This window comes from Phocoena sinus, chromosome 7 (assembly GCF_008692025.1).
Source record: "Phocoena sinus isolate mPhoSin1 chromosome 7, mPhoSin1.pri, whole genome shotgun sequence".
NCBI lineage: Eukaryota > Metazoa > Chordata > Mammalia > Artiodactyla > Phocoenidae > Phocoena > Phocoena sinus.
In genome coordinates this window covers 8,559,991-8,575,481 of record NC_045769.1, presented here as the reverse complement: position 1 = coordinate 8,575,481, position 15,491 = coordinate 8,559,991, and the positions used below count along the sequence as shown (strand labels likewise).

Genomic DNA, 15,491 nt, shown 5'->3' with positions numbered 1-15,491 from the left:
TTGATCCAGGAACCATGCTTTGAAAACTGTTGAATTAGGCAAATAATGTGATATATATGGTATTATGAGGGTTTGATAACAGTTAATTCTTAAAATTTGAAATATAAACCTTTTCAGTTTTAAAGAAAAATAATGATTCCTCTAGTGAAGTCACCCCTCAAAAAATACTTTTTTTCCAACTCTGATATATTTTTGACTAAGCATTAGTTTATCTTAGGATATATATTTCATAATCATATACCTTTTGTCTTATAGCTGGAATAATTTCTCTTCTGGATGAAGAAGAACCACAGCTTAAGGTATGAGTTGAAGAAAAATTAACTGGGCTTAATATGAGTACTTTGAAGCTCTTTGAATTTACTGATAACTATATATCTTCCACCATTTAAAATAGCCGTCCTACTTAGTCTATACCTAGTCACTGAAATCTAGCCCCAGAGGACAGGACAGTATTTTGGCAACAGCAGTGGTTTTCCCTAGAGTTTAACAAAGCTGAGGCAAATAAATCTCAGTGTGGCACCTGGAAACCACACACACACACACACACACACACACACACCAGTTTTCTCATCAACGGCAATCACAAAAAGTTACTTCTGTATCACATATTTTAAAACTATTTTCATATGACAAAAATTTGGAATATACTTCAGTTGGCTCTAGGCACCTGAATTCATTTATATCCAAACCAGCAGCCTAGAGTCAATCTTACACATACTGTCAAAGAAGAAAAACGTTCAGTATGATAAGGAATGACATTATGTTTTATGATTGAAAACAGAAAGGAAGTATGTAAGCCCAATGGAAAGTCAGTTGGTAAACTTTTGTATTTGTCATTTAGTAAATATGACTTAGAATTTGGCCACTGATTTGTTGGAAACTTTTTTTTAAGGAAGTATAATGGTAAGTCTGTCTCAAAATCGAATTTTGGTTTTATCTTCTACAGGAATTTGCACTACACAAATTGAATGCAGTGGTCAATGACTTCTGGGCAGAAATTTCTGAGTCTGTAGACAAAATGTAAGAATTTACTTTATTTCTATAAATTGGAATAAAGTAGATCAACCTTAATTATCTGTGGATGTGGGTCTTGTGGCTTATTAATTCATTTAGAGATTTGCTGCCACTAAATTGCGGCTTGAGTATTTAGATTTGGAATTTTTAAGGAGAACCACAGTTTGAACTAGGCCTATACTTCCTAATTTCTTTCAGAGAAGTTTTGTATGAAGATGAAGGTTTCCGGAGTCGGCAGTTTGCAGCCTTAGTGGCATCTAAAGTATTTTATCACCTGGGGGCTTTTGAGGAGTCTCTGAATTATGCACTTGGAGCAGGTGACCTCTTCAATGTCAATGATAACTCTGAATATGTGGAGACTATTATAGGTAATTATCTTCCATCTAGTAAGGCTTTATCTTGTTGGCTTCTTTCTTGCTCTAGTACATCTAGCATTTTTTTCCCTGAATTTTTGAGGTTGCCACATTTCATTTTAATTGAAAGTTCATAATCTTTCTACAGTAATTTTATGCAACCTGAGTTTTTAGATCTGCCTTAGAATTCTGTGCTTTATTTTTTGTCATAATGAACAATAACATGAATAACAGTAATAATAAAGACACTCTACTCACAAAATATTTTAAGAATGAATCTAAGAAATTATTCAGAAGCAGCCAGCTTAACACAAAGATAGTTATCTCAGTGATTATGTTTATCTCTTTTCCGGTGAGCATACTGTTATATGAAAAAATTAAATCAGATTATTGTGAATAACAGAAATTAAATGATAGTAATTTATAGAGTTGTTTCTAACACAGGAAACCGTTATTGAGTGTTTCCATTGTACTAGGCACTGTACTGGTCGTTCTTCATAGCATAGTTTATTCCGCAGTTGCCCTGGGAAGAAGGAGCTAGCCTTGTTTTACAGATGAGAAAACTTGGGTTTCAAGATGATAAAGGCACATGGCTGTTAAATAGGAGGGTCAGGATTTAAAACCCAGGCTTCCTCACTACGAAATCCATACTGTTTCTACTAGTAGCCATTGTTTTTTTATTTGATTCTGTATTTTTGAAGTGAGAGAGTAGCGCACAGGTAAGGTTTGGGATTCTCTGTCTTGTAAGTTGAACCAGCTCTGTAAGAGTTCATTCAAAGCTTTTGTAGCTTTAAAAATGTTTGAAAACTCCTGTTCTAATAGATGAAAGAAGGGATTGCATACCCTTCAGACGTGTCTTTTTGACTGTCAAGCTTTAGATCATAGTTACAGAGAGCCCAAGAGTGTGTTCTCTGTCAAGTGTGTATAGTATAGTTTTTTGAATTGCTGATTAAGAGGAGATCTGCATTATTCACCTGAACCCTTAAAAGGAGAAAATTGGTATTCTCTTTCAGAAATTGGGAAATGCTGCACAAGGCAGTCCAGAGAGGTACTTTTCAAATGTCCCTGAAGTTTGAAGTAAGATTTTGTGTTCACATTTAAAATTTTTTTGCCATGATGGTATGAGAATGTTGCAAGTAAGTTTATTGTTGTTGGGAACTCACTGAATTGGAGTTTTCATCTGTGAATCCTGTGGGAAGAACAGATGATTTTAAAGAATAGACCGTATCATTTGAAACCAGAGCACTTTCCCTACATTAAGTTAGAAATGGTGAGTTAAGTGCATTTATCTCTTCTCTCTTATTTGAAGGATTTTTTTTTGATGAATGTTGATAATTTTTTCCAGTGGTGATCTGCAAGTGCTTGCAATGTTAACATTTTACAAATGATGCTTTTAATCAGGACAGCTGGTCTATAAGGGGCTATGAGGTGGTAGATGCCTTCCTATGTATCATCTTAGTCTTAGCTTGTAGAAGGTGATTGTTGACTGGTAGACCAGTTCTGTTTGCTTTTCTTTGTGTGGAAATGGGGTTCACCCTTCTAGTTTTCTTGGGACTATTAGAATGGATTTTTTTAAATGTCAGTAAGATTTGTGAGAGAATATATAAAATAGAATTTAGGAAAGCCTTCCTAGGCTCTTAATGAATGTCATAAACAGTACACTCAGAAAATTCAAGGCTAGAATTTTCAATCTTCTCCCGATTGTAATAAGACTTCAGCTAGGAATGAGGCTCGGTTCTGGAGTACAGTTATGACATAAACCTGGTAAGTGAGAGCACAGGTCTCATTTGAAACCTGGGAGGTAACATTTTTCTTCCTCAGTTATTAACTAAGGAAAGCTCCCCAAATGTTATAAATCTGAGATTCCTTTCTGATGAGGTAGGGGAATGTTTCCTCACAACTGCATTTGGTCAAAAAGCTCATATTAGGGCCTGGTGAAGATTTTCTGCAACCAAACTTGTTTAAGGTCTGCTTGTGAGTGCCACTTAGTTCTTACTAACTGTGCCTGAACCTGCCTAATCCTACCTGGATGGACCCTGAATGTGGTATATTCCAATTTATAAAAAGTCCTCTGCTTCCCCCAAAATATAGACCCATTAACATGGGCCATCTAGTAGACCAGCAGTTCTTTATCCTAGTTCAAATCATTTCTGTTTCCTGGGGCTATAGTTTGCAACTAATTAATCTTTTCCTTGTACCTTTCTCTTTGAAAGGGAGGGTGACAGGCCAGTGAGTTATAGAGAGGATAACTATTATATATGTCATTCAACTTGAGTGGCTGTTTTCCTTAAGAAGGTGGAAGAAGGTTTAGGGAAATTTCCTTTCTTGGTTGCTCCTAAAAAGTTTAAGTTATGATTGTAAAGTAGTGTAAGTTGTAAACACGATACCCTTCAGTATGTTGCCTCATCCTCCCCATTCACCCAAATCACTGTGAAATGGGAAAGCCACATTATGCACATGCACCACTGCATGAATTTTCAGACTCCCTGTCTGGGGGAGAGGGGAAGTATGTGTGAATAGGTTCAACCTGCCTCACATTGAGACAGGGAATATTTTAGCTGATTGCCGGAAAGGTTTTTGGAAATCTTCTTGGGATTGCCTTTAGAACCTGTGGCACATTTCAGGTCATAGACAGACTCTCTACTATCAAGGATCTGATAGTTTCATTAATGTGAAGAAGTGTAATTTATAGCCATGTGATAATTGCTACAGTAGGGTTTTTGTTAATATCCTCAATCATGGCAAGTGTTTGTGTTTGAGAGTGAAAACAGCAGCTGTTTGTAGCCAGCTCTGTAGAATAAGCAGCTTAGTCAAGTTGAATAACATAATTTTGAATAATAAGCAGTAAAAAGAGAGAAATTTTTTAAAAAAATTATTTATTTTGTGGCTGCATTGGGTCTTCGTTGCCGTGCGCGGGCTTCTCATTGCAGTGGCTTCTCTTGTTGCAGAGCACAGGCTCTAGGTGCGCAGGCTCAGTAGTTGCGGTGCACGGGCTTAGTGGCTCCGCTGCATGTGGGATCTTCCCGGACCAGGGCTTGAACCCGTGTCCCCTGCGTTGGCAGGCGGATTCTTAACCACTGTGCCACAAGGGAAGTCCTAGAAATGTTTTAAATAATGTCAGCTTACTGGAATTAGTGTGTAGCCCTGCAGTGTAACTGTTACGAACGGAACAATATTAATTTGAAGGTATAACTTACAGCATTTAAAAAATTTGAAATTTGCTCATTACTCCATAGTCATCCCATAAGTTATTTTTATGATTATAAATGTAGGCATTGTCCTTTCTAGTAGTATAGCCCAATTTACCAGCTGATCAGAGTTATTTTATTTTCTCTATAGCAAAGTGCATTGATCACTACACCAAACAGTGTGTGGAAAATGCAGATTTGCCTGAAGGAGAAAAAAAACCAATTGACCAGAGATTGGAAGGCATTGTGAATAAAATGTTTCAACGATGTCTAGATGATCACAAGTATAAGCAAGCTATCGGCATTGCTCTGGAGACACGAAGACTGGACGTCTTTGAGAAGACTATACTTGAGTCGGTAGGTAGATGATGGGATTTTAGAGGTTGCTATTGATGAAGAATCAGCAGAGCAAATAATTAAAACTGAAAATTGCATGGATAGTGAAAAGAAAATCTAACTTAGATATAATAAGGTGCTCTTTTGCGAAAAATTTTATTTTTATATTTATAAAATATATGTATTTTATATTTATGTTTATAAATGAACCTTGGCTGTGTTCTGTGTTTGTCAAATAGTTGCTTTTATCTTACCACATTTATTCCTTTGAGATCTTGCATGGGGAAGTTGTCTTAATTACCCTGCCCTTTTTAAGAAGACTGTATTGGTAAACTACTATTGTAATGCATTTATCATGGTTAAAACTGTAAGCTACATTCCTGGTTTGGGGGTGTTTTGCAATAATTATGACAGTTGTAAGTCACCAACCAAAGTGGTCAGAGAGTGCAAGACAGAGTTAAATGGACATTGATCTGCATGCCCACTTTGCCTGCCTCACTACCTATCCTTTTCCACAAGCTAGCTCTTTGCACTCCAGCCATTTTTACCTTGTCTCTTCTGCTAGATGTACCATACCCCATTCCCTTTGCCAAAAGTATTGCCCCTGCCAAAAACATCCTTTTCCCTTTCTTTCTTTACCTGCTGTATTCCTGTTCAAGATTCACAGTTCAGCTCAACTGTCATTTGTTTACAGATCCTTCTGTCAATCCCTGCCAGCCATACCCTCCTCAACCCTTAGGTCCAGCTACGTCCATCAGATTATAACCTCCTTAAGGATAGGCACTTTCACCACTGGGTCCCCAAAGCCTAAGGCAGTGTTTAGCAGCAGTGGTAAGATTAGTTTAAATGAGTAAATGAATGAATGACCCAGTGTCATAGAACGGCCCTTATTTTGCTCTGTTTGATTTTTGTGCAGTTGTAGTTTCTCCTTGTCTTCAGGTGAATAGAACTGAAATATTTGTTTTTATTCATTCAACAAATATTTTTGGAGTGCATATTATGTGTCAGACACTGTTCTAGACATTGGAGATACAGTGGCAAACAAGACCAACAAAGTTCCTGCCCAAATGGAATAATCCACTGGGGGAATAGGCAGTGAAGCCTTATTCCCTATAAGGTAAAGGGGTGATAAATTTTTTAAAAAAGAATAAAGCAGGGTAAGAAATGCGTCTTACTTTACATCCCAGTGCACATGTACATATAGATGTAACTTAGGATGAAATAATACCTACTTTTTCTACTTAATATGTAATCCTGATATTTTAGAATTGTATTTCATTTTTTAAAAAATGCTAGTCCCATTAAGTTGATTTCATAATGTATACGCCAATAGGTCACAACTTGCTTTTTTAAAAAAATATTTTTTTAATCATTGAACAAAGCTATCTTTAAATTTTATAGTGCTTTACAGTTTTCGAAAGTTTCACACACATGATTTCATATAATCCTATAATAACCCTTTTTTATCCCCTACTCCTATATTGCCCTTCCCCCTTCCCTGTCCCCACTGATAACTACTAGTTTGTTCTATCTGTGAGTCTGCTTTTATTTTTTGTTTTATTCACTAGTTTATTGTATTTTTCAGATTCCACATATAAATGATATCATGCAGTATTTGTCTTTCTCTGTCTGACTTATTTCACTTAGCATAATGCCCTCCAAGTCCATCCATGTTGCTGCAAATGGCAAGATTTCATTCTTTTTTGTGGCTGAGTAGTATTCCATTGTGTATATACATTTGTGTGTGTGTGACACCCCACATCTTTATCCACTCATCTGTTGATGGACACTTAAGTTGCTTCCATATCTTGGCTATTGTAAATACACTGCTATTGGGGTGTGTATATCTTTTCGAATTAGTGAATTTTGTGAATTTTTAATTTCTCAACTCGCTTTTTGAGAAGTACACTTGTAGCTCTTCAGCATGCTTATTCATGCTGAAGGACTTTTATAGGTTAGTATCTCAAATATTGGGTATGCTTTGAAGAATCACAAGGTAAACATAAATAATCTGGAGGGGCTTCCCTGCTGGCACAGTGGTTAAGAATCCACCTCCCAATGCTGGGGACATGGGTTTGAGCCCTCGTCCGGGAAGATCCCACATGCCGCGAGCACTAAGCCACAGTAGTTGTGCGCCACAACTACTGAAGCCCATGCACCTAGAGCCTGTGCTCTGCAACAAGAGAAGGCACTGCAGTGAGAAGCCCGCGTGCCGCAACGAAGAATAGCCCCCGCTCGCCACAACTAGAGAAAGCCTGAGCGCAGCAGTGAAGACCCAACGCAGCCAAAAATAAATAAAATTTTTTTTTTAATTTATAAATAAATAAATAAATAATCTGGAGTCAAAATTTCCTCAGGAGAGCACCAGCTAGATGTGACAGCACTCAAAGCTTGAGTCACTCAGAGCTGGAGAATAGTTCTATCACATTGTGTTCCTGGCCAGTGAGTATAGGTGGTAAGTCATGAGGATTAGCAAGACTAGAGGCAGACACAATTGAAAAGCGTAGCCACTTGGTATATGTACAGCTGTATAGATCTTTTTATAATAATTAACAGCACCACCACAGTTATAGTATACTATGGTCATATAGTCATGATCCTGGATGATCACTAAATATTTAATTGTTTTCAACCTATTTTTTTTCATGAAGACAGGAAATAGGTAATTTTCTTTTAAGATTTTCATCTAAAATGGTTAAAAATTTTAAGTTTTATTGTTTAGGTAGCAAATAAATCTTTAGCTGCCTAGAATGACTAAAGAATATCGATTAAAATAATTTGATTTCTAAATAAACATGCTTCAGTAACCAGATAATCATATCTCTTCAAATTATCTCTTTCAGAATGATGTCCCAGGAATGCTGGCTTATAGCCTCAAGCTCTGCATGTCTTTAATGCAGAATAAACAGTTTCGGAATAAAGTACTGAGAGTTCTAGTTAAAATCTACATGAACTTGGAGAAACCTGATTTCATCAATGTTTGTCAGGTAATAACATTGCATTACTTTACACTGTACTGCTGAGCCATGCCTCACTACATTATATTATATAACATCACTATAATTTCATGCATGTATCTCAATTGATCTTTACGACAGCCTTGTGAAGATACTTTATGCGTTTATATTCCATTTTACTGATAAGAAACTGAATCTCTCAAAACTAAAAAACTGTTATAATATGTTATTTCTATGTATTCTTTTTTTCACTTTGAAAATAATCCAGGCATTTAAGGAAATTTTTGAAAATGAGATTTAAAAAAAAAAGGTAGAAGAAAAGGTAAAAACGGTACCTATGTTATGTCATTTCTAAAAAGAATTTCAGCTATAAAAATTATCTTTGGTTTCATTCCCCAAACACCAGCCAAGACCTTTGGGTATATTTTCTTTAGCTCTTTTATTGTGTGGACTTGCTTGCACACTTTAAAAAAAATTAAGACAGTATAGAAAATATATAAAATGAAAAGTGTATCTTTCCCTTTCCATTGGCCTTTTCCCAATTAAAAGATTCATAAATGTTTTTCCTCCACCTACTAGCACATGTGGAGCTACCTCATTCTTTTCAATGGCTAGATTGTGTTTTATTGACAAATTTTTGTATTCTGCTTAGAGCGCAGCATTTTATCACACATTTGGTTTGTTATATTTTCATTATAATGTGTTCTCAATATGTGTTTCTATCCTCTATACATATTTAAAATATAGATTAATACATCTTTTTTTCAATGCTTTTTTAAAAAATTGAATAAAGTTGATTTGCAGTATTATGTTAGTTTTAGATGTACAGCAAAGTGATTCAGGTTTTTTTTTTTCCAAATTATTTTCCGTTATAGGTTATTACAAGATACTGAATATAGTTCTCTGTGCTGTACAGTAAATCCTTGTTGCTTATCTATTTTATATATAGTTTTTGATGCTTTTTAAACCAAGTGTGAAACACAGAAAAAGCTAGAAGAAAAATATCCACCTTTATATCACCCGAAGTCCACCTAACAGTATATTTCCTTTCACTTTTCTCTGTAGAGGTTTTTGGAGTTTTGTTTGCTTCTAAATAGTTTTTAATAGTTTTAAAAATAGTTTTTAAAAACTTACATGAAAAACGGTAGTCCTTTGCCTTCTTCCTCTGTGTATTTCAGTTTTATTCCTCAGAAGTAATTTTATTTCTTTTAGCTATTTTATTCCTTGTCCCTGTAAAATTTTTTTTAATTTATTTTACATTTTTAAAATACATTTTTGAACAGGTAATATTACATTCACATGATTCAAAATTCGTGAAGAATCAAAGGATATACAGTAAAAAGTCTTCTTGACACTTCTTTCCTTTGGCTCCCAATTTCCCTTCCCTGGAAGCAAACAGTATCAATTATATATTTCCATCAATTTAACATTTTTTCATGTTTTGACATTTCACAAATTCTTGTACAAACTCTTTCTTGATTGTGCAGTAGTCATTCAGTGGATATACTTTGCCTTACTTAACCAGTCTCCTGGTATTGGTCATTTATTTTGTTTCCATAATTTCCTATTCTTAATTTATAATAACTTTGGTTAATGTGTTCATTTTGAAATTGAGTTATTTGCTGCTTAAGGGAACAAGAAAATTTAAATTGAATTCTTAAAAGAAAAATCCTAAATTTATTGGGTGGTTTTTGTTAAAACATGTGGCAAATCCTAAGAGTAGTAAGAGAAATACTTCAAAATGGTCATTTTAAAATGTGCCTCTTGTCCTGGCCCAGCACAATACAATGTGTTAAATGAATGAACGACTCCTACAATTTATGGTAAAGCAGAAAATAAGTTACAGAGCACTTGATAGCGATTTATGGATAAGATTTAAAGAAGCCAAGATTCACTCACCAACCGGTTATTGAATATTGCTGATTGCCAGGCACAGTGTTAGGAGCTGTGAATATAAGTTGTATGGATTTTCTTATGGAAGGCAGATTCCATTTTCAGGAAAACTTTGGTGCCAGGATCAGAAATAGAATGCTAGACTAGATAGATAGTCTGCCCCAGTTTGCCTTTACTTATATTTGTTGACTATCACTCTCTAAGTATCTTGTAGACAAAGTTTTCAATTATTATGTAATTGTTCTTTATCTGCATTTCAGTGCTTAATTTTCTTAGATGATCCTCAGGCTGTGAGTGATATCTTAGAAAAACTGGTAAAGGAAGACAACCTCCTGATGGCTTATCAGATTTGTTTTGATTTGTATGAAAGCGCTAGCCAGCAGTTTTTGTCATCTGTAATCCAGAATCTTCGAACTGTTGGCACCCCTATTGCTTCTGTGCCTGGATCCACCAATACGGGTACTGTTCCAGGATCAGAGAAAGACAGGTATAAGTATCTTTTTCTGTATCAGAACTAATTCAACAATCTTTATTTCATTTTGGGAATAGATATTTATAGACAACATAATCTAAGAATAAATTTCACCATTAGCTTTCATAGATTAGCCTCTTACTAAAGCTATTGCTCTCTTTTGCACTCTGCTGCATACATTAAGGAAAACCAAAGAAATGGACCCTTATGGAAAGAAATGGAAGTGGTTGTCTGATGGGGAGGGTGCTTGCCATACAGCATGTGTGCTATTTAATCAGGTAAATTAAAAATCTCAGATAGGGCTTCCCTGGTTGCACAGTGGTTAGGAATCTGCCTCCCAATGTAGGGAACATGGGTATGAGTCCTGGTCTGGGAAGATCCCGCATGCCACGGAGCAACTGAGCTTGTCTGCCACAACTACTGAGCCTGCTCTCTAGAGCCCGCGAGCCACAACTACTGAAGCCCATTGCGCCTACAGCCCCTGCTCCACAACGGGAGAGGCCACCGCAGTGAGAAGCCCGTGCACCACAGCAAGGAGTGGCCCCCGCTCGCCATAGCTAGAGGAAGCCCACACACAGCAACAAAGACGCAACGCAGTCAAAAATAAAATAAATTAATTAAAAAAAAAAAAACTCAGGTGGGGTAGGTTGGGTTAGATTTTAGGCATTTGGGTTACATTATTTGTACAGTTAGAAACATTCTCGGCTTTTTTATTTATTTATTTATTTATTTTTATTATTTTTGGTTGTGTTGGGTCTTTGTTGCTGTGCCCGGGCTTTCCCTAGTTGCAGCCAGCAGGGGCTTCTCACTGCGGTGCCTCTTCTTGTTGCGGAGCATGGGCTCTTAGGTGCGTGGGCTCAGTAGTTGTGGCTCACAGGCTCTAGAGCACATGCTCAGTAGTTGTGGCACACGGCCTTAGTTGATCCACAGCGTGTGGGATCTTCCCGGACCAGGGCTCGAACCCGTGTCCCCTGCATTGGCAGGCGGATTCTTAACCACTGGACCACTAGGGAAGTCCCCATTCTCAGCTTTTTTAACACTTTTATTAGAACTAATAAAAATTACTGTAAGTCAGTAATCTTGTAATCTTCATTTATTTAGGCTTTCTTTCATTTCTCTCAACAGTGTTTTTGTAGATTTTAGTACAGGAGTTTTGTACATTTTCCCTTAAATTTATTCCTAAGTATATTAGGTCTTTTAATGCTGCTGTAAGTGGTACGTTTAAATTTCAATTTCCAGTTGTTTGTTGCTAATATATAGAATTACAATTGATTTTTCTATGTTAATGTTGAATCCCACAACCTTGCTTAAGTCACTTATTAGGTCTAGTAAATTTTTTTTGTAGATCCCTTTATAGAATTTTCTACATAGGAATCATGTCATCTGTGAACAGAGACAATTTTACTTCTTCCTTTATAACTTTCATATCTTTTCCCCCCTTATTTTTTTCTGCATTGGTCAGGAAATCCAAACATTCTTCCTTTGTTCCTAATCGTGGGGTAATAGCATTTAATTTCTTTCTTTTTGATTTTAAAATTGTTTTTCTCCTTACCCTCTCCTGTTCTTGTGTTTATTTGCTTTCATGTTCTTTCTGAGTTGATCTTAATTTCTGAAGTAATTATCCTCCTTCTTCCATTCCCAGTTTTTCCCTAGTTATATTATTTCATTTCTGATATATAATATTCTTTTATATCTTATAAAAGTTTTCTTCATATCTTTGACCTCTTTTCAAATAATTTTTTCTTATAATAGTGAATGGGATTTTACTTTGATCCTTTTCTGTGGTTTATCTTTACTGAAATTAGTTTTCCTAAATATTTACAAAGGAAGCTTGATTTAGGATAGTTTTCCTAATTTCCCTGTTCTCTAGAATTTCCTCTTTTATTGTGTTTGTGGAGTTTTAAACAAAATGGTGTCTTTATGTTCTGAGATCTCCTGGCTCTGTTTCCTTTCTCACTTTTATTTCAGCCTTCTTTTTCCCTCATTTCTGCCGCCTTAATTTGGATTCTGTGCCCAGCATTTTCTCCTCAGTGTAGTGCTTTGACCTAGAAGGGGGTGTCAGCTGGTTCGTTTAAGAGTTGTTGAGGCTCCAGCTGCTTTGCTTCAGACTGGTCTTTGTGGCTCGTGGTGGTGTATCCTCACCTGACCGTGTTTTGGGAATCTGGGAGATACTTTGTCACCTGGTTTTGTTGTCCATATATTTTGCTAAACTAGTTAGTTGCTTTGCGTGTTTTTATGAATTTATTTGGTGGAAATCCAGTAACTGGGTTGCCTCCATCTTATTTTACAATCTTTTTCATTTCCTAATGGCAGTACTTAAGAAGTAATTAACTGTTTTTTCCTTGCAAAATATTTAATTTGGACCTGGTTCAGACCTTCAGTTTGATTAAAAGGAAAAAAAAAAGCCACCCACACATACTATTCAGAAAAGATTTATCACATTAGTAACTATTGGTTCTCTTCCTTTTAGTGACTATTCAATGGAAACAGAAGAAAAGACAAGTAGTGTACTTGTAGGAAAGACACCAGAAGTGGTAAGTGTGCTTTTTGAAGTTGAGGTTGCCATTTAAACATATATTTCCACACTATATTGTAAATTATTTAAAAGTGTTTCGTACCTGCTTTTATGGAGGTTTATTATTAAGTTTGATACCAAAGTTATTTTATAAAAATGGATTTTCTATAAAAAGTAAAATTTTAAAGATTCATCCCAGGGAATTCCCTGGTGGTCCGGTGGTCCAGTGGTTAGGACTCGGCGCTTTCACTGCTGACAGGGCCTGGGTTCAATCCTTGGTCAGGGAACTAAGATCCCACAAGCCACACAGCACAGCCAAAAAAGAAAAAAGATCAATCCCAGAAAGCACTTGACTTAGAAGAAATCAAATCCTTAGATCCTTATCAAAGAATGAACTCTGTCCAGAATAACTCTGAATTACCTGTCACAGGGTGAGAAAAAAGTATGGCTTCTAACAAATAAATGGCAACTTATCATAGAGGGGGAGGGGGTAGTTTAGTTGTCTTTATTTTTAGTATTCATGGTGTGTGGAGAGTGGGGCAAGGATTAGAGCAGTGGTCTGTTGGATGTAAATGTTTCCTCCATCAGGATTTTTGGTTTCTGGTTATCAGGTATATAAATTTCAACTCTTCTTCACATGGTTGGAGAGTTGTGTTGATGGCTTGGTAGTTCATGAGATCATATATATGTGTTGGTTAAAGGTGCTTTTTCTCAATTTGGAGGAGGGAGTTTCTCCCCTAAACTATAAGTTGGTTGTGTATAAAGTAGTTCTTGCATATCACCAGTAATTAGTTACTCTTTTACAGTTTTTTTTAATATTAAAATATTTTATATTGGAAGTGAGTTTGGAATGAATTACATTCTTCCATCAAGCTGGTATCATATCTCAATGGCATCTAATAAAGAAATAAATTACTTTCTCTCAAATAAATGATACATGAGTTTGCTAGATCCTACTGTTAAAATATGGGTTTTGTTGTGTGTATGACTGAATTTCACTGGTTTAGTGCTGTTAAAATAAAGTTAGCTTACTGGATTTCAGTAATACAATAATTTTCATTCTTGTTTGTTCCGCAGAGTCCAGAGCCCAAGGATCAGACTTTGAAAATGATTAAAATTCTAAGTGGTGAAATGGCTATTGAGTTACATCTGCAGTTTTTAATACGAAACAATAACACAGATCTCATGATTCTAAAAAACACAAAGGTAGGAAATTTATCTGTAATGGAGGCCTTTTTCTTATATTTATTTCTTTGTTGAATAAGTACTTATATTTGTTATTGAATAATTTGTTGCATTTTATTCCTGATCATGGAAATAAGTATTTAAGAAAAAATAACAATGGGAGAAATGCTTGATCTTGTTGAAGAAGAAAAGGAATTAATATTGATTGAGCTCCTGTTTTTTGTGCTGGTCTCTCATTGGGAAGTGTAGTGGCTTTTTTTTTTTTTTAAGTTAGCTTTTATTTGAATGTATACATGTGGCATTTGGACAAATACCACAATCAGAACATTAATACAGGTTATTTGTGTGTTTGTTTTTCCCACTGAACTGCAAACTCCTTGAGAATAGGGATTCTTACCTTGATATTGTAACCTTTGTTGAGATATTGATCCTAACAATTATTAATATTAATTTTTGAACAGATAATCTATTCATCTGGTTCAAAAAATGTTTTAATATAAAAAGATACATAGTACAAAAAGATCTTCCTGCCTTGCCTGTGTTATTTACCCAGTATCCTTTCCCAAAGTCATTTATTCATTTTTTATTGTCATATACTATTCCATTACTAAACAGTTGTTTGATTGAGGCATATGTAATCATGCTTCTCCAGACTTTCAAAATAATTTTTACAGATGGCAAAAAGAATAATATAACTTGCATTTATGACAGTTTTCTGATGTTTATCTTTATAACGCAGTCTCATTAAAACTAAACAAAATAGGGGCTTCCCTGGTGGCGCAGTGGTTGAGAGTCTGCCTGCCGATGCAGGGGACACGGGTTCATGCCCTGGTTCGGGAAGATCCCACATGCCGCGGAGCGGCTAGGCCCATGAGCCATGGCTGCTGAGCCTGCGCGTCCAGAGCCTATGCTCCGCAACAGGAGAGGCCACAACAATGAGAGGCCCGTGTACCGCAAAAATAAATAAATAAATAAAAATGAACAAAATAACTTCGGTGCTTGCCAGAGTTACAGTGCCAGAAGAGGTGCAGCATTGCTCCTCAGGTTACCCCAGTACTTTGGAGACCTTGAGCAAGATACTGAAGAGAAATGGCGAACTATTCAGAAACCAAAAATTAGAAAGTCTGCTGCATAAATTCCTACCCAAAATCTACTACTGACCTCAAGTTAAGACCACAAATAAAACTTTGTTTGACTTGCTTGTTTTTTATAAGCTAGCTATTTAATGTTTATAAAAGAAATATCCAAGGTTCATATGTTAAGTACCAGTTCAGTTTATTCATGTTTTCACCACAAAACAGGGCCTCTTACTGTGTGTTCACATGCAAGCTTGCGCTTGTATGAATACTTTGCTAATAATAAAAATCTGTATTTGTTTTTGTAGGATGCGGTAAGGAACTCTGTGTGTCACACAGCAACTGTTATAGCAAACTCTTTTATGCACTGTGGGACTACCAGTGACCAGTTTCTTAGGTAAATATGCTTGTAGGTTCCCACTTTGGTTTAAAATTGTCTTTGACAGAGACTCTGTTAACATTGTCACATGGATGCGGGGAACTTTCCCTGCCTGACAGTCCT

The 15,491-nt window shown here is 35.9% G+C and overlaps 1 protein-coding gene across 2 annotated transcripts in view; it reads left to right on the top strand.

Moving 5' to 3' along the window:
• Nucleotides 1–15,491, top strand: part of PSMD1 (proteasome 26S subunit, non-ATPase 1) — a 106,070-nt gene that overhangs the window by 3,977 nt on the left and 86,602 nt on the right. The window contains exons 2-10 of one of the 2 annotated variants that reach the window (XM_032637192.1): nucleotides 256–299; nucleotides 947–1,020; nucleotides 1,213–1,382; nucleotides 4,707–4,912; nucleotides 7,735–7,878; nucleotides 10,002–10,228; nucleotides 12,684–12,747; nucleotides 13,806–13,934; nucleotides 15,298–15,386. In XM_032637192.1, coding sequence (XP_032493083.1) covers nucleotides 256–299; nucleotides 947–1,020; nucleotides 1,213–1,382; nucleotides 4,707–4,912; nucleotides 7,735–7,878; nucleotides 10,002–10,228; nucleotides 12,684–12,747; nucleotides 13,806–13,934; nucleotides 15,298–15,386 — 1,147 coding nt within the window. The remainder of the gene's footprint in view (nucleotides 1–255; nucleotides 300–946; nucleotides 1,021–1,212; nucleotides 1,383–4,706; nucleotides 4,913–7,734; nucleotides 7,879–10,001; nucleotides 10,229–12,683; nucleotides 12,748–13,805; nucleotides 13,935–15,297; nucleotides 15,387–15,491) is intronic. The other variant, XM_032637193.1, reaches the window with a different exon arrangement.